The sequence below is a fragment of the Varanus komodoensis genome, unplaced genomic scaffold, assembly GCF_004798865.1.
Source record: "Varanus komodoensis strain SLA01 unplaced genomic scaffold, ASM479886v1 scaffold1, whole genome shotgun sequence".
Taxonomy (NCBI): Eukaryota; Metazoa; Chordata; class Lepidosauria; order Squamata; family Varanidae; genus Varanus; species Varanus komodoensis.
This window is the reverse complement of record NW_025335268.1, coordinates 57,622,896-57,648,088: the sequence shown is the minus strand read 5'-3', so window position 1 is coordinate 57,648,088 and position 25,193 is coordinate 57,622,896. Positions and strand designations below refer to the sequence as shown.

General features: G+C 40.9%; 1 protein-coding gene across 1 annotated transcript; it reads left to right on the top strand.

Annotated features, from left to right (window-relative positions):
* The first annotated feature begins 113 nt into the window (after nt 1–113).
* On the top strand, nt 114–24,540 carry LOC123018707 (coiled-coil domain-containing protein 162-like). The gene is made up of 15 exons (XM_044421067.1): nt 114–640; nt 1,859–2,070; nt 4,507–4,645; nt 6,001–6,121; nt 7,429–7,538; nt 8,040–8,299; nt 8,393–8,444; nt 8,536–8,703; nt 10,356–10,508; nt 13,351–13,485; nt 15,991–16,143; nt 20,948–21,157; nt 21,255–21,375; nt 23,898–24,025; nt 24,324–24,540. The coding sequence occupies exons 1-15, from the start codon at nt 569–571 to the stop codon at nt 24,429–24,431; spliced, it is 2,142 nt and encodes a 713-aa protein (XP_044277002.1). The 5' UTR covers nt 114–568; the 3' UTR covers nt 24,432–24,540.
* The last annotated feature ends 653 nt before the right edge of the window (nt 24,541–25,193 follow it).

Below are 25,193 nucleotides of genomic sequence, written 5' to 3'. Positions count from 1 at the left end.
CACACACACACACACACACACCACACATGCACTGCCCCCTTCTAACTCCACTGTTCTATAATTCTATATGTTCTTGGGCTCCCTGACACTCATTGTTTAAGATCACAACTTTTTGTTTTAGACCCTGATGTTGTTTCCCTGGAGATCATTCCTAGCAAATGGAGGTCCATTTCCTGTCACTATTAGCAACCTAAATCCCATAAATTACAGCATGCAGGTACGAGCCTTCCAATGTTTATTCTTGCACATACTTAGTACATATTAAATCAGTTATCTTGTGTGTTTCCAACAACATACAGATCACTATAGAAATAAAATAGCTTTTTGCTGTTTGTTAAATAAATCTGTCACATTGTTCTGAAGTTCAGCAAAACAAATATTTCTTTGTCTTGTTACCATCAGTGCCAGAAGGCTTATCTAAAATCATCCTCTTATATAGAAACTTGTTGGTTTGATCCCAATAAGTTGGGATCTCAAGGTGTCTCATTCTTTCTAGTTATGCCTATGTGGACTGAATGATGAGGATCGAAGAGTAGCACATGGAGAGCTGGTTAGGGTGCATTTTATAATGGATGATGTGCTCCAAAGTCATTATGAAGGTCTGCAAGATCCCAGAAAACAGCAAACATCTTTCAGCAAGGTAAAATAAATTCAGCTAAACATTTTTTGTTTAAAATTATATATTGGCAATTTCACATTAAACACTCTCAGTTCAACTTCTCTAACATGAGAATACTTTTAAATTTCTGTGCTGTTAGCAGATGAAAGTCAAGCTACAAGTCTGGCAGAATCACACATTACAACCCTTGCTGGAATGTACCATGTTGGAAACAGTGTGCCAGATCACATATTGGAATAGTCCACCATATTAAAATTTCCTGAAAGTAGAAAACTAACTGTCAGCTTGGCAATATGGCTTGTATTGGACCCCAGAGAGGTCCGCCTGGCGCCGTCGTTATTTGTTTTTCGGCGCCAGGCGAAGACCTTTTTATTTAAGCAGTATTTTAAATGTTAATATTACTGAATTTTATTTGGCCAGGGCGGCTTGTTTTATAGTGTATGTTTTATATTATATATTTGTATTTTATTGTATATATTTTAAAATGTTATTTTAATCTTTTTGTTGTAAGCCGCCCCGAGGCTTCGGCGAATGGGGCGGCATAAAAATGTTTTAATAAATAAATAAATAAATAAATATTAGTGGCACACTAGATTATTGACTTGATAACACTGCAGTCCTTTATGTTTCTTAGAAATATGTCAGTTTGAAGAAGCAAGTATAGGATTATAAACTCAGACTGCTCATAAATACAGGTTTGGATCCAGAGTCAGTCATAATGAGAGTAGAGTACTGAAATCAGTAAGATGTAAGTTAGTCAATCCCACTGATTTCAAGAGGTCTACTCTAAGTATGACTCGGGGCTGTCAGAAGTGCTCTGGAACATATATAGATTTATTCAGGGTGTCCAGATGATATCACCTCACATTAGTAACCTCCTCATATTCTTCCACTACTTCATTTTATTCTGCTTTACAAGAATAAGAACGTGCTAAGGGGAAGAAGAAAGGATAGCTACATAATGCCTTTAGTGTTGTGTTGCAGGAAGTCTGTTTGGAAGCCCTCAACATCCAGATACCAACCATTATGTTCACCTTTGTATCTTTTGATGTTTGCTTGCTACCAATATTAATGAAGATTGTAAGGTGATAACGGCAGAATTTGTAATTGTTAAGTGCAAACTATTTTGAGTTTCCACCTGCGAAACCACTAGGAAACAGTAGCTGTGTTTAAAGTGTGCTCACTTTTATTTTACTTCTGCAAATACATTGTTGTCTTCTATTTTCAATCAAATTTCAGCAGAATTCAGCAGCCAGTGCTGGAGCGAGTGCAAAGCCTTTGAAAAAACTGCCGGAGCTGCCTGACTTCATGGCCTCCTGTGCCTTTCAGAGATCTTACCTTATCCTGTGGAAGCAATTAGAAATGGTAAAAGCAGAATGGGGAAGACTAAAACTGAAAGTTGAAGATATCAATACAGTTCCTCTGTACAAGCAGTTTTCTGACCTATATGGGTAAGCTGCATTTTTGTGTGAAAATTGTATAGACTGTATCAACTGAGCAGGTGACAACCAAAATAAAACATAAGTACTCAGTGCTTTTTAGTTTTCCTAGGCTTCCTTTGTAATATTAATTTGAGTTTCAAAAATTAAAATAAGAATTATAGGAAATGCAGCATTTCAAAAACCTTTCCATAAAAAGTATAATATGGGAAGGGACTAAAGGCTTCCTTTTTCTTTCTTGGTCTTTGCATTACAACATAAACTGAGCACAAAATAAAATGCAGAGAAAACTGCAAACCATCCGCCACACCCACCATGCCCACAGAACATCATGACTAAGTATTTATAATATGTGATTCATGCAGAAAATATGCAGCACAGCATACTATTCAGACTCATAACAACCCTGAGTTGGGCAACAGAAAGTGACATGCTTGAAGTCAGACAAGGAATCCTTAAATCTGCCATCTTCAGATGTGTTGGACTAGAACTCCTAGCATCCCCACCCACCTGAGACACTAGACTATCTCATTCCCAAGAAACTAAATATTTTGTCTTTTCTTCCACATGCATTTGTGCACACACCTCTTTTTTCCTGCCTCATTCATTTTTTCTCCTCCCACCACATGCCTTTTGGGAATTCCAGACTGTGGCCTTTCTACCTGAGCATCATCTCCCCTCTCTTGCATTCCTTTGTAATAGGATGCACTGGGGGTAAGCATAGTGGTTGCTGAATACTTTACCATAAGGAAGATTGCACTGTAGAAGAATTTAAGGCATAAGAAGTGTGTAAGAGCCATGCTGGATCAGACCAGTGAATGGTTCATCCAATCCAGCATTCTCTTCACATGGTGGCAAACAGGATCCCTCAAGCAGGTTGAGTACAACAGCTCCTCATGGTCAAGCTTCCCAGCAACTGGTGTATGCAGGCATACTCCCTCTGATACTGGAGGTAGCACATAGCCGCCAGGACAAGTAGCCATTGATAGTCTTGTCTTCCATGAATTTCTCCAGTCTTCTTTTAAAGCCAAATCAGTGGCCATAATTTTTTTTCCTGTGGCAGTTAATTTCATATCCTCACTATGCGCTGTGTGAAGAAGTACTTCCTTTATCTGCCTTAAGTCTCCCACCAGTCAGCTTTGTGGGATAACCCCCAGGCTCTAGCATTCCAATGGGAGATGAAGAAAAATCCAGCTTCATGTTTTCCACACCATGCATACCTTACTGTTTTAAACTATCCCAGCTGTTGTAACTATTCTTCATAGGAGAGTTGCTCCAATCCCTTGATAATTTTAGTTGCCTTTCTCTGCATTTTCTCCAAACCAATAATGTCCTTTTGCAAGGGCAGCAACCAGAACTATGTACAATATTCTAAGGGTGGTCACTTGCATATTGCAACAAAAATATCCCAAGTTCCTTCTTTTACACTTGCTTACACTGAACTATATTTGCCATTTTGATGTCCATTATCCCAACTTGGAGAGGTCCCTTTAGAGCACCGCACAATTCCTTTTGGTTTTAACTATCCTAAATAGTTTGATGTCATCAGCAAACTTGGCCATTTTACTCCTTGCTCTGAATTTTAGATAATTTCTGAATAGGTTGAAAAGCATTGGTCCTAAACCAGAGCCTTGTGGGACCCCACTGGTTATATCCTTCCACTGGGACAAGTTGCTGTTTATTCCCAGTCTCCACTTACTGTTCTTTGCTATGAATCCATGAGAAATTGGGGGTTTATTCTCTTGTGATTGATTCTAATGATAGTCCAAATATAACAAAATATTTGGTTTCTTAGATCCAAGATGTCCGATGCCCTCTTCTGAGGCAGATAGTGTCCTGTCACCAAGGCAGCTGCATTTCTTCTACTTAAGAAATAGGTTAGGAGATAAGGTAGGAGATAAGGTAGAAGGTCCTTCAGACTTAGTTTATTGCCAGAGTGAGCATTTCTATTGAAATGTCAACAGACTGAGGTCTGGGTCTGGACTGTACTTTCCAAAGGTGAGAATGCTACTTCATCCAAACAAAAAATTCCTGAACCTAAAAAAAGGTAATTATTGGGGAGAAGCATTCTGTCCTAGCATTCTCTCTGAATAGGTGTGTGTGGCAGGGGAGAGGGGGAGGATATTTTTCACATAATTTCCCCTGCATCACCACCACTATATTGTCAGGTGATCCACCCTGGTCTTCCTCTTGTCCAACCAAGGTAAGCCTAGTTTTTTTCCACACCTGTTGAGAAAGGCTAGGGTCTGCTTCATGTTCATTTTTTAACCTTCTCACCTCTGCTTCATTCATTGGACTTTTGCTGTTGTCTAGCCAGTTGAAATGGAATGAGAATATTACATGAATTACTCTGTTTCTTTAACAAGTAAGGGCCTGGGATAAGTAGGTTAGATAATATTTATCAAATGTGTGAATATGTACAACACCTGTGCCTTTACATTTTTCTAGTACTGAAGTTTTGTACCCTGCTATGAGGTCCATAGCCAGGCAGAGGGGTATAGAAGATGGATTTGATGGATTTGAAGCTGCGTCTCAGTGTATGCTCTCCCTGAATGAAGCCTCAGAAGTTGAGATAAAAACACACCAGGTAGAGCCAATCTAATAAGTGGAGCAGAATACAAGAAGAGAAAAGGAGAGAAAATACATTTGATGTAATATTTTAGAAGTCTACCCATTTCCATTTCCTCTATATCTGAAAGTCCCCATGAAGCTCCCAAATAATAACAATAACTATAATTATTTCCCACCTCTTTTCTTCCAAGACATATTCTGTTTTCAGATGGTTCACATAGATCTCATACCAGGTACCATCTTGGAAGACCATCTTCTCCTATGTAAGAATAAAGAGAGAATTTCTCTTCTAAGCTGGAGCCTGCCATCTTCAATGTTTATATACATTTAGATTTAAAATAATTAGTATATTTTATTGCCTTATTTAACTGGAGTATTTAATTCATTAAAAGGGATTTAATAAATTAAACAAGCCAATTTGTTCATTAAAATTATATATAAGCATACATGATTTTGACCCTTACCTTACACTTTTAGTAAGTATAGTGGTACCTCGGCTCACGAACGCCTTGGTTCATGACCAAATCGGGTCGCGAACAAAAATTTCATGAAAAATTTGACTTGGGTCGCAAACTCTGCATTGGGTGGCGACCAAGATCGCAGCCATCTCCCCACCCCCCTGAGTGGGGAGATCGCCATGATCCCAGTCATGTTCGTGCAGGGAAGATGTGCGTGATCACGACTGTGCTGTGCTACACCCATCTTTCCTGCAGGAGCGCGCCCGTGATCACGCACATCTTCCCTGCACAAATGCAACTGCGATTGTGGCCATCTCCCCACTCAGGGAAGAGGGGGAGATGGCCGTGATCATGCTGGTTGCGGGGGGAGGGAGATGGCCGAGACTGCACCTGAGATTGCAAAAAAACAAGTGACCATGGACAGATTTTTCACCAAATTGACCCTGCAGCTAAGAGACAAAGAAGAGAGGAAACCCTTGAAGGAGAGCTCCCTGATGTCCTTATGTAGGGGGACTCTCCCTCAAAACAATAACCACCCCCGCACCCAGGCACTGTACTGTACAGTACTTTGTTACTTTGTTGTTCTTTGTCACTTTGTTTTAAATTTTTCTGATTAAAAAAAAAGTTACAGAACGGATTAACCTTATTTACATTGAACCTTATGGGGAAATTTGACTTGGCTCGTGACCAAAAATTGGCTCACAACCACATTCAGAGGGGCCAGAATGGATTAACCTTATTTACATTGAATCTTATGGAGAAATTTGACTTGGGTCACAACCAGTTTGGGTCACAACCAGAGTCATGGAATGGATTAAGTTTGTGAGCCAAGGTACCACTGTACTTTGTGAATAACGGAGCTGCTTAATGGAAAAATACCTAAGTAAACTATTTTTTGTTTTTTTTACCCTAGCTTCAAAAACTCTTGGAAAGTCTAGAAATACACATGATCCATGACGTACAAAAGAAAATTAACAAAGAAATGACACTGGTTATATCTGAAAAAACAAGAGAGGGGAGTAACCTCCCTACAGGTAACAACTGCACCTATTTACTATCTAGAGGTTCTTCTAGACAGGGCTCCTGGTACCATCATCAGCAAGCACTGTGCATCAGTTGCTTCTCCCCCGACCTCATGGATGCTTTGCATATAAGGAGAAAAGTGGAAGAACTGGTGAAAAGACACGGGGGGCTTACAAGTGGAAGACACAGTTATCTGATTCTGGTTCCATGTAATATATTATGAATTGAGCAGGGCGATCCTGCCAAAAAAGTTTTCTCTGGAAGCACAATAACTTGTATCTTTGGTTTTAAGTTCTGTTTTGAAAAGAGAGAATGAAGGCAGAAGGAGCATGAAAAGTGAGACACAATGATTCACATGATGAACTGCAGTGGGTTTTGTTGGGCTGACCTAGGCTGGTTCCTGCTGGGTGGTTTGTTAGAGGGCAACAAATAAATTTGCTGTGGGGCTGTTGCACCCATGACAGCTTCTTGTGTCATCCACACCTGGGAGACCAAGCTCATCACTGGCACAATGAATTGGCTAGTGCATCTGAGAACCAGTGCACAAACCACCGTCACTATATAAAATCAAGACCACTTTAAATCATTCCATAACTAATTTATCTTGGTGAGGAGGCATCTGGAGAACTGTCAAAGTGCAACATATTGAGTGAAACATTAGATGGTGTTAAATGGACAAAAGAAGAAAGTTAGGGCTTGAATCCTAAGTTGACTTTAAAACAGTAGTAGTATCCTTTTTTTTTGAAAGGGTCCAGCTAATGATCCAAGAAACTAGACCTATCAGTCTGTAATCAATGAGGGGGAATTTATATGTTCCGTTCCTAAGCAGTACAACAGTATTTTGGAATCTGAGAATATACTAACTGATTCATTTAGGGAGAACCATTCAAACCTTGATCACTGTCTGGTGCTTTAAATTTAATATTTCACATGGGAAAGGGGGCATGTTTACTCAGCATACTCAGGGTGGGAGGTCAAAATCTTTGTTCTCCTGTCACAGTCCCAAATGAAATGGGCCCCTGTATGGTAATTAGCACTAATGGAAGCTGGTTTGGAGTTTAATTGATTTTACTGGGGATGGGCAGTTGATTTTCATTGGGTTAAAGTTGGAAAGGGAAGCATTAAACTGCATCTCCCCATGCACTACAGTCCCAGTGAAAACCCACATAGGTATTGCATTTTTTAAAAAAAGCATCCAGGCATGGCATGGTTACTAATCATGTAATAAAAGTAATACCTGGTTCAGCCCTATGGATGCAATTTTCATGTTCTGTTACGCTAAAGACTGCTGACAAAGATCTCTTCCCTGTTCTTTCAGAGCTTTGGAAGCATCGTAGCATGCAAGAAATCTTCTCTGTCACAAGGCCAGAAATAGCTGAGTCATTTATACAGAGGCTAATGGAAAATCACAGAGAGACTGAGACAGAGGTAGATATATTGTCAACCCTGAATGGAGAGGCTCTCAAGGATCAGCTTTGGTGTTTATCTAATCTTTAAGTGAACATAGGTCCTGAGACTTGAAAACATCTGCTTTAGCACCAGTAAACTGGAAGCACTAGAACAAGGAGAAGGAGGCCTGCAGCCTGGCTTGTGGCATCCCTCTGTCCCCAGCAGGCTCCCCCATTCTGTTTAAAAGCTTCAGCCAGCACTGACAGGATAGTTTACAGATTTCTGAGAAGTTGCTGCTGCTGAGAGGGATAGGGGACCCTCCTCGGCTGCATTTTATGACTTCTCCCGAACAGACCCTCTGTCGCGTTAGAACATGCGTGAGCATGCACATGAAAGAATGTGGGATGATGTACATTTTGTGGCATGTGGTTCCCAGAGGTTTAAGACTAAAAAGGTTGCCCCTGCCTAGACTAGACGCAAATAGTTTCACCTATGTGCTCATATGACATTTATATTTTCTGGGACCATTTTGTTTTCCAGATTGCCTTTCAGAAAGACCATTTGCAAAAATGCCTCACTACCCTAGGTTGTGACATCATGGCCAGAGAACGCAGGAACTTTGAAACCTATTCCATGTTTTACGAAAATATACTCCATCAGCAACATCAACTTCTCTATCAAAAAGAACAAGTATTTCTTATGCTGTTGATCCAGTGGTGGGAAAGGGGGCAGCGAGTTGCATCAATTTCTTTGCACTGGAAGCTCTTTGTATGTTGGTGTGCCAAGGAAATTAATCTATAGTTGGTAGAGATTTTTAATGGATGCTATTTAATCGTTTTTCAGGAAATGCATGCCAAAGAAGACAAGGGAGGAAATGCTGAACTGGTTCTTAGTCAGGTTAGTGGTAGTAACTTTCCTGTTTTCATTCAGGAGGCACCTGGAAGGGTACTTGGCTTCAGTTGTTAAGTTTTTGAGAAACTGAGTTATACATGGGTTTGTAAATAGTCTTTTATTGCATTTTCTCTTGTCATGTTAGGTGGCAGAACTGAGTCATGAGATGATTATGGAAATAATGGCTCTGAGAGCCAGACTTGATGATTTACAAGAAGAAGGTCACATCCAAAAAGAGAAAATAAGAAAAGAAGTGAAAGAAGATGATGAAGCATTAGTGCAAAATATGTTTATGATGTGTCTGCAACTGAAAGTACGGAAGACACATATGCTTACAAAATACAGGGAAGATTATTAAATCAGTCTATTGCTTATTCATAAACTGTGCTAGCTAAAGACTGAAATTAGATAAGCATGCGCTGTGTTTCTCAAGCATTCTGCTGAGGAGAGGTTCAGTCTTAGACAGTCTGCACCGTGTGATCAATTTCTGACCAGTATATCTGCCTGCTTCACAACTTCTGTGCTAGACAAAAAATGTTACACGGAATTGCATCATACCGTCCTGTTCCATCTCATTATTGTTGCCCTCCCCACCTGCCTACCCATGTAGTCGCTCTCCTTCCCTGCTGCTGTTTTCTCTAGCAGGCACTTGGGCACCAGTGAAACAAGCCTCCAACTGTGGGGTGCCCCACGAGCCTGGAGAAGCCAAGATACAAGGCATCTTGAACCAGCTTCAGCCTCCCTCAGCCCTGCTCCAAGTTGCTCTTTTTAGATGGGCAAAAGAGCCAGTCTAGCCAAAATGCAGAGCAGGCGGAGTGGGGAGGCACAGATTCTCTGCATCACTCCTCCCACCCTGTATACTATGCCCCGAAGCCTCGCAGTTTTGGGGCTTGTGGGCATCCCAGTAGGATTGTGCCCCAACACATATACAGGTAATACACTTATTACGATTTTGATATTTAGGACATAACTGAAGAAAACCACTGCAGTTAAGGATATTTTCCCTTAAAAACAGCACAGTTTAACCAGATGTGGTCTGGAAGAAAAACCTTTTAAAATAGCAGCAGTGCTGATGCCAGACATGTTTCCCTGGTGAGATATTGGGCTGCCAGTGACAGAACTCTACCTATCTGCCATCCTGACCAACATAAAAAGTTCTTGCTTGTGGGCCAGAAAGCAGGGCATCTGACATTGACTTTAATACCCTGGGCAGGATCATTTGAGTGTCAACAGTCCTTCAGATAGCCTTACCCCAAAACCTTGGACTGGACCCAGGAGGAAGTAGGTACATATATGACAAAACAGATGCGTTATCATTTGCACTCCTTGCTATATTGCAGTTGTGCCTGCTGTGTGGAGTTTTGGTCCTGAGAACATATTAGATATTGCCTGTGATATCACAAGCTTCTCCTCCTCAGTGCTCCCATTGCTTTCTGTATCTTTATTAACTATTAAAGGCTGACAGGCCCTGCACCTACTTCCTTGCACCATTCAAGGATAGAAACATGCAACTAGTAATTCAGCCAAAATTGGTGGGAGGAGACAGCAGTTTCCAGTAAACTAACTTATCCACTCCTAGCACTATCCTGCTATATCACTGACCTTTTCTTCTTTACGTTCCCTTGAAGTATGTTTGATGGCTATGCTCTCCCATGGCTTCAGAGCTCCAGCAAATGCATCCACAAAGCAAAATGAAGTAGCAAAGTCACCTGAGCCTGTCCACTTTCAGCAAGGCAACTTCTCAGAGACATCGCTGTCAATCTAACAGTCTCATATAGAGAAAAAATTGGGGGGAAATGGGAGTTGAAGGGGCATTCGCAAAATATGGGCAACATTTATATAAGCATGTATTATTTTAGAAATCAAAGGATGCAATTTTTGTTTTTGAATTTTGAAAATCTTTTAGAATGACATGTCATAGATTTTAAATGATACATAAAATGCTGCCTTTTGTTGTGGCTGCAGGGGAAGTTGGAAGAGTATCGCTTAAACATGAACAGTCACATTTTAGAGATAATCAGTGAAGTAAGAAGAGAAGGGATAGAGAAAATGATCGACCTGAAGAAAAAGTTTGGCTCCACAAAAGATAATGATGCACTCAAAGAACATTTAACTCAGGTATATTTGTTATTATTTCAGCTACCCAAATGATAAAAAGAAAGAAAAAAGTAACTGCACAGATTTGAACATGTCGACTTCAATTAATATATACGAAATGTATGTATAATGATACATCAGGATGTACCCATCCATACATCTATCTACATAAAAATTCAATTTTCTAGACAAAAATAAAGGGAGAAAATGTACATGATTCAACAAAACCATGTATGTGTCCATGAGCAAGTATACAATGTGTTCAGATGTTGAGAGAATTGTTGGGTCCTCAATTCATGTGATTCTAGAAAATGAGCGTTTATCTTACCAATATTTCAATACCTGTATTTTAGCTGTCAAGAAAGCACATAAAATCCATTTATGGTGATAGTGCATTAACTTTCAGGAAGCAGGGAGATAATTTAGAAGAGCGTGCATGCCAGTAAATATTGAAGAATATTCCTATATAAAGTTTATCTATATTAAAAACTCCTCCCTAAAAGAGGCAACCATTGGACATTGCCAAAGCATGTTTGAAAGGAGTATTAGCAGCATTGTATCTCCAGCAGTTAACCAGTTTATACAAAACCTTATTAAAGTAAGATATAACCTAAGATCCGCTGATGCTTCAAATACAAACACCAAAGTGACAATCCACTGATTAGAGAAAATTGGAAAATTGTGTTCCTCAAAACCCTGTATATTGTATTTATAAATAAGTTTTTATGAACATGGATTGTAATTTGATATGGCTGCACAAAAGATAAGGATTCATTCAGAGAACCTTTGACTCAGGAATGTTGATATGTAGGCTCTTTTCATTTCTTATTTTTCCTAGAGGAGTGCACATTTCTAGAGAAGGTACATTTCAAGATGGATCCAGTGTGAGAACCTGGAAGAGTGCATTCTTGCTGACATCTAGCTATGTTTAGACCTTGTGTCAATAATGGCTTGGATCCCAAGAACCATAAATTCAAGAGTACTGAGAGAAGGGAAATTCTGCAACCCCCTGCAAAAGTTGCCCAGAGGTTGATGGGCCTGTTCTGGACAGTATGGGAAAGGTCACAGTGGTAGGGAACTTCCCAGATTTGACTTTGCTCCTGGGTACCCAAGTTTTGTCTGACACTAGGATTGCTTTTTTCACTCTTGGCTGGTTCACCATCCTCACTCTCTGCTGAGAAGGAATGATCCTGCCACAGTCATACCATCATACTATTGAATGAGATAAGGTTGGCATTCACAAGGCACAGAGCAAATCTAGAGCTTTTTTTACACAGAAGTTGCTTAACCTGTTCTCTCTCTACTTCTAGTTTCATTGCAGAATTAAGATCTGTGCTATGTATTATTAGTTTCCTTTCCTGTTTTTGTGCTGCATAATTGGTATCTGCCACATAGTGTAGTACAATAATGTAACTGTTCTGGTGGGTTTTGTACTTTGATTTGCTTCAGGCAAAAAAAAAAAAAATACTGGATTTTCCCCACTGCTAAACCCTAATGATATTTCTTTTAAAAAACAGAAGCAAAACTATATGATACTGAAGTTGTCAAAAGTGAACATGTGAACAGCCATGAGTGAGGAATGATGAGCACACAATAAAATCCTCCTCTAGAACAGTCTTTAGCCATGGCCTCTTATTTACGGCATGCTTTTGCCATAAGGAAGCAGGTGGATCCGTTTGTTTCACCAGACTTCTGAACATTAACTTTGTAGCTTTCTATTGTATATTATAAAAGTTGTTTTTAAAATAATTTTCTTAAACACTTTTGTGTAGTGTTTAAGAGCATAAGCTACAGTTCTTTTTTTCCTTTCAAATTTTGCCTCTGCCATGAACTCATTAGATGGCCTTTAGACAAACCATTCTTTCAGCTTCAGCTCCCCACTACAATATGAGATAATAATATTACTTACCTTGCAGGCTTTCTGTAATGATTACAATTAGGGAAAGCATTAGAAACATTTTGAATACTTGAAAGTGCTACTCAGATCTTAAGGTCATCATCACCCCCCCCCCCAGCAACTTCTGCCTAATAATCCCAAGATGAATAGAAAGGAAGGGGTAGTAATCTGTTACACAAATGAATTGGAATCTGAATAGGAATTGGCTCAAAACAAATTGAAGCACTTCTCTTCTTTAGCAATCTTGAAACTGAAATAGATCTGTGTTTACAATGTATAGGTTTGAAACATGTTCTTCCGTATTTGAACTGTGCTGTTCTATAATAGCAGCTTTAAATTTATAATCTGCTGTCGTTTCTAAGGTTAGGGTATCTGATAAATTAATTGCTTCTTGCTTACTAGCTTGCTTAGAATATTCTCATAGTGCAATCCTATGAAGGTCTATTCAAAAGTAGCTCTTGCTCCCAGGTTAGCTTATGTTGGGTTGCAACATTAAATGTTTTTCTCACACAGAACTATACAATCCTTAGAGCAGCTGAAATACTCACTCTTCAGCTTGCTATCATAAAGCAGATGTTCTGAAAGATAAATATAGCACAGATAGAGGAAAGAGCTCATATATCAGACTTAAGCCAGAAGCTGGACAAGGCGCTTCAATTCAGCTCACCAGCTGTGAGCAAAGCTGTGTAATGCCAAGTATAAAATGTTCAGACCCAAGCTCTGTATGGTGACAAGCCAAAGCCACTAATTGGATAACTCATGCTACCCATGAAGTGAGCCTTTAGATTTCAGTTAGGGATGGAGCATTACTGATGTGCAGCTTGTAGTGTCTAGAGTTTCTGCTTGGTGTTCCCATTGTTCCTGACAAAGAAGTCAATGTTTGTTCTTAAAATTGCATAGTCAAAAAGCTGCCAGAGAGATGGTGTGTTCATCAGAACCTTGACAGGATTTATCTGCATTTTTTAGCAGGAGCAGTTGCAGGAGCTACGGGATGAAAACAGCCACTTGAAGCAATTACTTTGCAAACTGAAGGCCATGAGCTGCTGGAAAGAAACAATGCAAAAAGGACGCATGTCAGTTCTGTTAAGAGAAGTGGAGAAGGTGAGAGCCTTGCCTTTAGTAGGCATGTTGGAATAAAGTCATTCCAAATCATGAAAGTGAAAAGTTGAAGGGCCAATGGTTTCAGATACTTACATTTGGGTAGCTGAAGTAGTACAAGTGCATAACGAATTGAATCCTTATACATTAGAATAATCTTATCTACTTCTTAAAAGTCAGAAAAAACAAACTTTTCTGTTGAAGTCTTGAAGCCAATTTTTATGTATTCTGTTTATTAAATATCTATACTGCCGTTAGTCAGAGCTGTGTGGGGAGTTCACAAAACAAAACTTAAAACCATAACATACAACAGCATAATATAAAAGCCACATGTTTACAATAGAATAAAACTGAAGTTGGAGCCAAAAAAACCCAACAGTTTTGCAAAGAACTAATAATGCATTAACCCAATTTTTGAAAGTGGAGATCACAAATACCTAGGAAAATGTCTTTGCCTGGCACCAATATGGCCACAATGAAGGGGCCAGGTGAGCATTCCTGGGGAGGGCTTTCAACAGTGGGAGAGCCACCACTGAAAAGGCCCTCTCCTTGTTTGCTATGTACATTACTTCATTTAGCAGGGCCTCTCACATGATGTTAGGCTCTGTGCAGGTATATCTGAACAATTAACTTTGAGTCATCCATCATATGAACCTTGTGTATATCATCTCATGACTTGCTTTTATACAAACATACTTATTAACATTTATAGACTGTCTCATTTAAAGAGCCATCAAGGTAGCATACAATAATTTAAATCACACAAAAAGTACCCCCCCACACACACACATTTTATTAAAACAGCCTATCACTAAAAACTGTGGCTGGCCAAGCAGAGGCAGCTGCCTGAAATAAGTATGTCTTCAGGGGACACCAGAAACAATGTAATATCATTGTTTGTGTGAGACCTACAAAAGCAGGAAGTTTCACAGAATTGAAGCTGAAGGCTCTTCTCTGGCTGGAACAATCAGGCCAAAGGTCTTTGCAGAACTTCCTGGAACATGCCACCTGACCATCACAGTGACAGGGCAGGATGATAAAATAAAGAAGGTACTCTCACTAGTGCCAAAACCTTAAATCTGCCCTGGTAGGAGAACCAGTACCAGTACCATTCCCCAAGCAGATCCCGAGCACAGCTCAGCTGCTGCATTCTGTATTACCTCCAACTTCTGGAGCAGCTCCCTGTACAGCATTGCAGTCATCCAGTTTTGAGGTTACTAGTTTCTGTACCACAGTGGCCATGTTGCCCCTGTGGAAGAGAGGCTGCAGTTGACAGAACAGCTGAAGCTGGTGAAAAGTGCAGTATCTTGCCAAGCATCTACTTCAGTTTATTGGCTCTCATCCAGCTCATCATTGAGTCTAGGCATTGTTCCAGGACTTGCAGAGCCTCACCTGATTCAGATGTCACAGGGAGATGAGCTGTGATTTCCCTGATGACCATTCTTAGCAGCTTCATATAGATGTTGAAGAACACTGGGGCAAGATGGCATCCTGTAGAACCTCATAGGTCAATTGCCAAGGGCCAAGATAATAGCACTTCATGTTACTCTCTGAAATCAGCCCAGAACTGCTGTTACATCAAGTCTCCAGTGCCTACCCCACAGAATGTATTCAGGAGAATACCATAGCTGATGGTATCAAAAGCCAATGAGAAATTGAGCAGAATTAATAGGGTTGCATTCTCCATGTCCCTCTTCAAATAAAGGTCATCCAGCAGGATGATCAAGGCTGATTCAATCCTGCAAACCAGTTTGAAATCCAGACTGGAGAGCACATGAGTTTCCTGTTGAGGAAAAACAGAACAATTCTACTTACAGCCTGGGTTGGATATGAGTGTGTGCACAGCCACCGAGTATAGAGCTTTGCTTGGGTGTATGGGTGGGGGTGTGTGTGTCTGAATGTGCACATGTCCGTGCGTGCGTGCGTGCGTGCATGGATATGTGTGACATGGAACTCAGTTTCTCTGTCAATTGCATTTTAATAGGATATGAGAAGAGTAGAACTGGCTTTTGCTTTTTTCTTAGCTGTGGGAAGTAGTCACATGATTTCACTATACCAATCCTGGTTTATCATACCACATCAGAGCTTCCAAAAATAGGCTGAGCATCAGATAGGATTAACTAATATGTTGCAAAATCAGAAGTCTGGCGTGGGCTACAGTTGAAAAGTTATTAGTTCACTTCCCATATATTAAAGGTACCTTGTCACCTAAAAGTGTGTGAGAGGCTCAATTGTTTTCCTAAAGACAGGGAAAATATATTGTATATGCTATAGTATATGTTTAACTTTTGATATCTATCAAAGAAGCACCATTTGTAAACATATCTTGTATTACAGAACCATCAAGAAATTCAAACAACAAAGGGTCCCTTTTTCATATAAAAAACACCAACTTCATTATTAAATATTTGCAGTATACTTGTTCATAAGTAATCTGAGATAACTTCTACAAAATGTTTGCGGGTTGATTCTGTACTTCATATCCTATTAAATCCTTTGCTTTCACAGGAAGCCATTCAAAATAAAAAAGAGTGCCTGAAATCCAAGATGATGTCCGAACATGAGACAAGGTTATTTGGTAAGCAACTGAAGGCTGCAAGGAAAGCCTTGGCAGAGTTTCAGGCAGAGAATAAAAGGCTGAAGCTGCAGCTAGACAAACAGGTATATTTCCAAGCTCTGTGGTCAACCATTTTATACAGCAAATGAAATCATGAAGTCAGTTGGAAAAGAAAATGGTGTAGAAATGAATGGACTGGCTGGACATGGCTGGTGACGGATGGGTGCGGTAGTTTGGCATTTGTCAGAATGCTGTAGATCACCTGGCTGGAAGCAAGAAGCAGGGATTGGGAAAGGAGAAGACTGGAAAGCAGACACTTATGTCTTAATTTTCTCCACTTCCCATCTCCCAGTGAAATAAGCAAAGGGGACACAGATACTTGACTCCCCTGTCATGGTCAGATCACTTCCTGGTGAGGTTTATGCTTGAGAGCGACTTCTCCCTCTGTAAGGGTGAGGACCCGATTATGTGGGTCCGCCCCCGGAGCCGGATGGATCCAGAAGGATTCCTGAAGGCCCTGGGGGAGTTTCCGGCTGACAAGACGGGTGCTCCTGTCGAGGCTCTGGTCGAACTGTGGAATGGGGTGATGACCAGGGCTGTAGACACGATCGCTCCTAGGCGTCCTCTCCCACCGGGCAGAGCCCGCTCTTCCCCTTGGTATACTCCTGAACTGAGGGTGATGAAGCAGGTTGGGAGACGACTAGAGTGTAGGTGGAGGAAATCACGAGATGAATCTGACCGAACACACTTAAGAGCCCACTATCGGGCCTATGCTGTGGCGGTGAGGGCGGCAAAAAAGAGATTCTTTTCCGCTTCCATTGCCTCCTCACAATGCCGTCCGGCGGAGCTCTTTCGAGTGGTGCAAGGCCTGGTCCGTCCAGGTCCAAAGGAAGACCTGATTCCACCCTCAAAGGCCCGCTGTGACGACTTTGCCAGGCATTTCAGGGAGAAAATCGCTCAGATTCGTCACGAGCTGGACACCACTATTGATTCAGAGGTTTCAAAGGAGACACCAATGCTGCCGTCTGGTCCAGATTTATTGGATGAATTTCAGTTACTGCGGCCCGATGATGTGGACAAGGTGCTTGGGCGAGTACGTCCAACCACTTGCCTTTTGGACCCTTGCCCGTCTTGGTTAATAAATGATTCCAAGCACGGGATTGGAACCTGGATCTTGGAAGTGGTTAACGCTTCTCTGAGGGAGGGTCGGGTGCCTGCCCCTTTGAAGGAGGAGGTAGTCCGACCGGTCCTGAAGAAGGCGTCACTGGATCCAGAGATGGCCACTAATTATAGACCAGTGGCCAACATCCCGTTTCTGGGCAAGGTGTTAGAACGAGTGGTGGCGGGACAACTCCAAGCACTCTTGGATGAAACTGATTATCTGGACCCATTGCAGTCCGGCTTCAGACCCGGGTACGGTACTGAATCTGCCTTGGTCGCCCTGTATGATGACCTGTGCAGGGAGAAGGACAGGGGGAGTGCGTCCCTGTTGGTTCTTCTGGACCTCTCAGCGGCTTTCGATACCATCGACCATGGTATCCTCCTGGATAGGCTTGCGGGATTGGGGGTTGGAGGCACTGCTTTGCAGTGGTTCCGCTCCTATCTCAATGGCCGCTTCCAGAAGGTGGTGCTGGGGGACTATGGCTCTGCGCCATGGCAGCTATGCCATGGAGTACCGCAGGGGTCCATTTTGTCCCCTTTGCTGTTCAACATCTACATGAAACCGCTGGGAGAGGTCATCAGGAGGTGTGGGCTGCGGAACCATCAGTACGCTGATGATACCCAGCTCTACCTCTCGTTTTCCACCAATCCAGGTGAGGCAGTGGCTGTACTGAACCGGTGCCTGGCCGAGGTAATGGGCTGGATGAGGGCCAATAAACTGAAGCTCAATCCAGACAAGACGGAGGTCCTGTTGGTTGGTGGATCGGGCTTCGGAGAGGGTGAATTGAACCTTGTCCTGAACGGGGTTGCACTCCCTCACAGGGACAAGGTCCGCAGCTTGGGAGTGCTCCTCGACCCAGAGCTTTCACTGGAAGCTCAGGTAACAGCAGTGGCGAGGAGCGCTTTCCTCCAGCTTCGGCTAATTCATCAGCTGCGCCCCTATCTGGAGAATGACTGCCTTGCGACAGTGACACATGCGTTGGTGACTTCCCGTCTGGACTTCTGTAACGCGCTCTACGTGGGGCTACCCTTGAAGACGGTCCGGATACTTCTATTGGTCCAAAATAGAGCTGCCAGGCTGCTGACGGGGACTGGACGTTATGTTCACATGACTCCAGTTCTCCGTCAGCTTCACTGGCTTCCCATTGAAGTCCGGGCCCAATTCAAGGTGTTGGTAATGACCTATAAAGCCCTAAACGGCTTGGGTCCTGGTTACCTGAAGGAGCGCTTACATCCTTATATGCCCAGCCGCCCCCTGAGATCGGCAGGAGAGGCCCTTCTCCGGGAGCCCTCCATGGAAGAAGTTAGGAGGGTGGTTACTCAGAGGAGGGCTTTCTCAGCGGTGGCGCCTAAGTTATGGAATGTGCTCCCCAGAGAGGTCCGCCTGGCGCCGTCGTTATTTGTTTTTTGGCGCCAGGCGAAGACCTTTTTATTTAAGCAGTATTTTAAATGTTAATATTATTGAATTTTATTTGGCCAGGGCGGCTTGTTTTATAGTGTATGTTTTATATTATATATTTGTATTTTATTGTATATATTTTAAAATGTTATTTTAACTTTTTGTTGTAAGCCGCCCCGAGGCTTCGGCGAATGGGGCAGCATAAAAATGTTTTAATAAATAAATAAAATAAATACATACAGGGGAAGGTGGTGACTCCCACGTCAGTGGGGCTCCCTTTCCATGGCAGCTTTTATTCGGAGCTTTGTGGGAGCCATCCAGGGTGCTGAACCCCATCCCCAAAAGCAGTACACCACCATGGAGGACAACGGCCAGCTACTGCTCAAACTAAAGGGAAATGGATAAGGAATTCCACTGATACAGGAATATGGTGACTTCCTGGTTAAAACTGAGAAGCCAGACATGGAAATGAGACCTGCCTATAGAACTAGGGTAAAACATTGAAAAAGTAACCTGATAATGCAAGTGACAAGGCAAATGTATTCCATTGTCTGCATATTGCAGAGTGGAAGAAGAGTAGCTTCAGACATCCCAGCAGTGTGCTTTTCAACATTCCTGCAGTATTTTCTAGTGGCATTAGACCCTTATTTGCAGAGGCAGTGAATAGAACCGAAGCTGAAGAGCTTGTAAGCTTTCAGTTAGATTCCCTGCAATACTTTCATTGTAGGTTCAGGTGCAGATTTTATAAAGAAACTTGTCTAATCCCCAAGTCTATTTGGGTACAGAGGAGTAATTCTCATAAATATGGTGCTCAAGCTATCTTGTTGGAAAGGTTTAAATCTGAGAATTCCAAATATAGTTAAGGACAGAGGTGTGGCTGGAGGAAACAAAAACTCTGTAGTAGTTTTCAATCTCACGTTAGGTTGGAGAAATTAACAAATCAAAGGAAGTACCAGTATCCTGATCTACCAATTCTTTATGGGCATTGGAGCTCCTACTTGCAAGGATTTCTCCAATTCAGATCTCAGTTCTGATAACACCTGCTCCCTGTATCTGGGTCACGACCCAAGTGTTTCAGGATTTTACAGGGGATCCAGCCAGATGATGCTAACCTCCATTTGTAAGCCCTCCTCCCTGATTTCCCCATCATACAATCTTTTTTCTCTCCAGAAGTAGTTAGGGAAGAAGAGGTGAAAGTGTGGAGTAGTGGTTAGAGTACTGAACTGGGGATCTAGGAACCATGGGTTCTAATTCCCACTCAGTCATGGCACTCACTGGGTGACTTTGAACCAGTCACAGACTCATCTAACCTACCTCATAGGATTGTGGTTGTTGTTGTTAGGGTTAATTCGAGAGGATTATGTAAGCCACCTCAAGTCCCTTGAAAGGAAAAAAGATGGGATAGAGATAATGAAATAATAAATAAAATAAAATGGATAGTTGTACAAGGACTTCTGGTAGCAGCAGGAACTGTTTGGAAGCACCATTGAACAATGGAGAACAGCTACATTCAACATTACATCCTTCCACAGGGGCACTCAAAAAAGAGAGTAGTCAGAATTTCTGTATAAAGAAAGTGGGAGGAATTGCTTCTTCTTCATATAAAACATTGCCTTGTCAACAGATGTTGCTCAAGATTTATTGCATTTCACTCTTTTACGTAAACTATTCAAAACAACTTTGCTAGCCAAGGTGGTGTTAAGTTATACATACCTAATTCATTTTCTACTTTTTACAAACCAGCTATTTGGCATGTTGCCTTTGGCATGAGCAAGCTGCAAAACATGCTTCAGCAAGATCTGCTATCATACTTGGAATTGTCCTCAAGTCATATCTTATTTCTGCAAAGGATTTTTATATTAATTCAACCTTTTAAAAAGTGACTGCTTTAATACCTTTACTTTAAATGAAGAGGGGGTTTTGGCAGTAGCCTATTTTAATTGCAATTTTCTACATTTTTATTGTATGTCTGATGTGTTTTAGAACATTTTATGGTATTTTAAAACTATGACTTACATATGCTTTGGGCTCTGTTTGATTAAAGGTAAGATACGCATTTTGGAAAGCAACTACAATTCAGGTGCCCTACTCACAGGAGATACCTCCTTCCAATTTTGTGGCATCTCCCTCCCCCCAAACTCACTCCATTCAGTTGTTTCCCACACCTTCTACACAGTATTTGCTCATGGCTGGAGAGACTGCTGTAGGAAGGAGGGGGCAGAGAATTCCACTTGCACCAGCCCATTTATATAAGCCCAAATTTGGATCGAATCCAATAAATATGTGATCTCCCCTCTTGGAGCTACATCATATTGTGTGATACAAATCTTGTCTATTTGCATACACAGGAATACCTGCTACAGGAGGCAAAGCATAAAATGAATCAAGAAGCTCTCAAAAGGCAGCAACTAGATCAGATTAGGACAACCAACTTGGAAAGAATGCTGGAAAACCTCAGAGAAAGAGAGCTGAGCATGCAGGGCCTGTCAGAGGACACTGCAAAATTGTTGAAGCAAAAGCAGCTTGAGGGGAAAAAAGCTAAGAGAGAAATCCAGCAAGTAAGCTTATAAATACAGATATTCAGTGTCCCATGTATCTAAGACATTCTATACATCAGAATATTTATCAGAATACTTATTTCATATATATTGATAGGTAAGAACCCAGCTGACCCAGGAACGCAGTTTAAAAATGAATGCTTTCCAGCGGGTAGATGAGCTGCAGTGTCAGCTTTATGACTTGGAAGCTGCAACATCTCAGAAACCTTCCTCCACAGGTACAAATGTCAGTTTTTTATAGTTGTTATTGCATGCAACAGCAAAACCAAACATAAAAAATGCAGACACATAGCTGGCTGCAACTATGGGTGGCATGAAGTTGCCAGTACATTTGGAATGTTTAAATAAATCAAAATCAGCCATGGGAGGCCAGAAAGGGAAGGGAAAGGGAGAAGGAGGTTCACTTTCTTGGAGACCCCAGGGCAGAGTTTGAGCCTGGGACTTTCTACATGCAAAGTGCTCTATCACTGAGCAGCACTCTCACAGCAAGGTACAAGAGAAGGAAGAGAAGCAGAAACCCCACTGCAGGATTGGGTTTTCATTTGTGCTTGTTTAGATACTTGATGAGATCCGCATTCCAAGCTCTAATAATACCTGAGGGATTCCTTGCTCTAATGTGTTTCAAGCTAGTACTAGGCATATTCTCCTGCAGAAAGCCATGCTGAGTGCCTGAGCAGGCTTGCAACAAGCTTTTTCCCTGACCTACAGCACTATCTACATGTTGAACTTGGTTTTCATCCTCAGTTTGTTACTGGTTTGTAGCAAATATGCTTTGGATACTGAGTTGAAAAACTGTGAATGATGTGAGAAATTTCTGAGCCAGCAAGACTGGTCAACTAGACCTCTACCTATATACCAGTAGTAATATTAGTGTGTTTAACAGCTGAGCAAAAGTTTGAAATGGATCAGATTTGCTTAACCTACTCTTAAGAACCAATAATCCTGATTTGAAACCTAATTAGATTAACAGCCCCATAAGCAATCACAATATACTTTTTAAAAGACATTTGTCAAACACAGAAAAATGAATCAATTTGTCTTTAATCAATTTGCCCTCACCTGAATTATCTTGAATCAATTCACCCTGACTTGAATTGATTTGTCTCAACTCGATTCATCTTGACTTGAATTGATTAGTCTTGGCTCAGTTCGATTCAGGCTATCGAGGCAGCCACAATAGCGCAACTAAAGACACTTACGAAGGAGGACTTCCAGAACTGCTTCAGAAAGTGGCAAGAACGATGGTATAAGTCTGTTCCAAGCAAGGAGGAGTATTTTGTGGGGGATCAATAGCAGTGTCTTTTACTGTATTTTTTAAAATTTAAACATTCAGTTTTTTTATCACACCTTGTATATAACCTTGAACTTAAGTTGTTTCAGGAGGCCACATACTTGCTGAATAAGTTTACAAAAATGGGTATTGCTTGGGGTCTGGGAATGGATTAATTCCCTTGCCATTATTTCTAATGGGTAAAATTGATTTGCACTTTGAATGATTCAGAGTTCAAATGGCCTCCTGACATGATTTAAGTTTGAAGTACAAGGCACCACTGCATTCCCTCAAGTTGTATATGCCTTAGTTCACTTTCTTAAAGAATATATTGTAAGATTTCATAGTGTAACACCTATAGTGGCTAGGTTACTTCTTTCAAGGATTGTTTTCTTCAAAGTATTAAAGTTAGTGAGGAACAGTAACTAGAGCACAAGGTTAACAGATATGAAAAAGAAAATTAGCTACTGCAGAGAAATTATCATGCTCCTAGCAAAATGAATGCCAATATCTCTATAAATACCAACAATATTGTCATTCGTCTTCAAATACTACTTTTGATGTATGGAGAATTAGAAACATTTTACCACCTGAAAGAAGAAAAATAGGGCATAGTAATATGTAATTCGTTTGATAAGAGTAGGAGCTCCATGCCCATGCTAAGCACTGAGAAGGCTACCCTGTTTGTTTGCATGGAATTCTTTGTTGCTATGGATATTGGTACGTTGTTAAATATAAAGTTCAGCTACACAAATACCCTGTTTCCCTGAAAATAAGACTTAACCGGAAAATAAGCTCTAGCATGGTTTTTCAGGATGCTTGTAATATAAGCCCTACCCCAAAAATAAACCCCAGTTAAGATCATCAGCCAGATAGATGCATTTAATATGTCCACTGGAACACAATTCGGGGTTTGGAGAGTTATGATGATGTTCTAGAAGATGACATGACTGTGTTTGAATAAATGTAGATTGTTATACATGAAAAAATAAGACATCACCTGAAAATAAGCCCTAGAGTGTCTTTTGGAGCAAAAATTAATATAAGACCCAGTCTTATTTTTGGGGAAACACGGTAGAAGTGGTGATAATAAAAGTGTTCCTGGACTGCATCACTAACTGTTGGTAGCAATTAAATTGTTTGCACACAGGAAACTAGCAAATAAGGAAAACAGTCAAGCTACCTTTTTTGTGTATAGCCATCCTCACCTCCATGTAGACAGCATTCAGATATATGACCCTCATCACTACTAGTAGTGAGACTTTAAAGCAGTGTATTGCTTTTTCAACTTTAGCAGGGATACAATAATTCAATAGCAAACAAACCACAATTTTTTCCTGCCTAATTCAAGGTGGTTTTATGAAAACTCAAAAAAGGAAGTAGAGAAATCATAGCCTATGTTAAATTATCAAGAATTACAAGGACACCTGGAAATACTTTGCACATCTCAATCTGTAATTTATCTTCTAGGCTATGCTTCATGGAGCCAGAATACAGGAATGTCAATGTTTACATTAACCAGGGATTTCAGGCCGCATCTTTTGTCTGCTTACTCTGCAAGTAGCATTAAGTCAAAGAAGGGTGGAAGACCCAAGACAGTGAGTAGTAAAAGATATAGCAATAAGCAAAGAATGTCTGTGTGAACCTCTATTAGAAGATTGCAACAAATGAATTATGATGCAAGTTTTTCTACAGATGAAGTCTTCTATAAATTGTTCTATACAAAGAACAATTTGTTGACTTAACTGGCAGCCTTGCTTCCCAGGAAATTGCTCCTGTACTTACTTTGGCCCATTAGAGGAACAGCAGCAACCAATCACTTTCGAAAACAGTGCAGTTTTTCTTATTCAGAAAACAGCAGATGAAAATTACAACAAATTTTATTTACACTTTCAGGTACCTACTGGATGGAAAAACAGAATAGTAGATTCCCTCTTGCCGGATCTTACAGAACACATTTATTCTCCCGTGCAACTCTGTGGACAGAAGGCACCTCAGAAATAAGCTGTTACTGCTTTTACAAACATTTTGTTCACCAGGTTAACGCCACAACATAGTGGAAGCAGTTTCAAATGAGAATGTGTTACTGGTTAAGTTTGAAAATGGGATGTTAATGTATAATTTGTACATAGTTACTATCCCTAACTGTTAATAAACCACTTTACTAGATTTTTTCTAACACTTTTTTTAGTGGCCAAAATAATAAGTTCTGTAAATACTTTTTGGATGCAGCCCTGCTCTGTATGTGCGTCTTGCTATGTAGTAGTGCACCATGAGCATAACAATGCCATGTGCTTCCTCACACAGGGACTCATCAGTGCAAGCCCCCACATGCTATGCCTGTCAGAATCAGCAGTGAGGGCTGATCGATTAGGACCTGCACTTACCTTGCTGCCTCAAGAAAAGGAAAAGATGACAGGACCAGTGGCAGGAGAGAACAAACTGAGCTTGTCATCTTGTGAAAGCAGGACTGTATCCTGTATTAGTATCAGGAAGCTAAAAATCTTAATTTTGTTTTTGTTGTGAAGAATCCTTGGGATATATTTTCACTAATAAAAAACTGAAGTAGTACATTACTGCTAATGGGTCTTTTCTGTCAGACAAAACCTGGAAATTAACAGTAGATTCAGAATAGACAAGAATCAGCGGTTCTACACCGAAGAGATAAGATGTCATGTGGCCACTAACAGATCTAGCTGTTCATTGTGGAAGACAGAATGATGGATTAGGACAACCTGATTCTGCAAGGCAATATGATCAATATTA

Coding starts and splice junctions, on each gene's coding strand:
- LOC123018707 (XM_044421067.1), top strand. CDS start 569: ATGGATGATGTGCTCCAAAGTCATTATGAAGGTCTGCAAGATCCCAGA. Junction 4,646..6,000: donor TTGAGATAAAAACACACCAG/GTAGAGCCAATC, acceptor TTTTTACCCTAG/CTTCAAAAACTCTTGGAAAG. Junction 13,486..15,990: donor TGTTAAGAGAAGTGGAGAAG/GTGAGAGCCTTG, acceptor TTGCTTTCACAG/GAAGCCATTCAAAATAAAAA.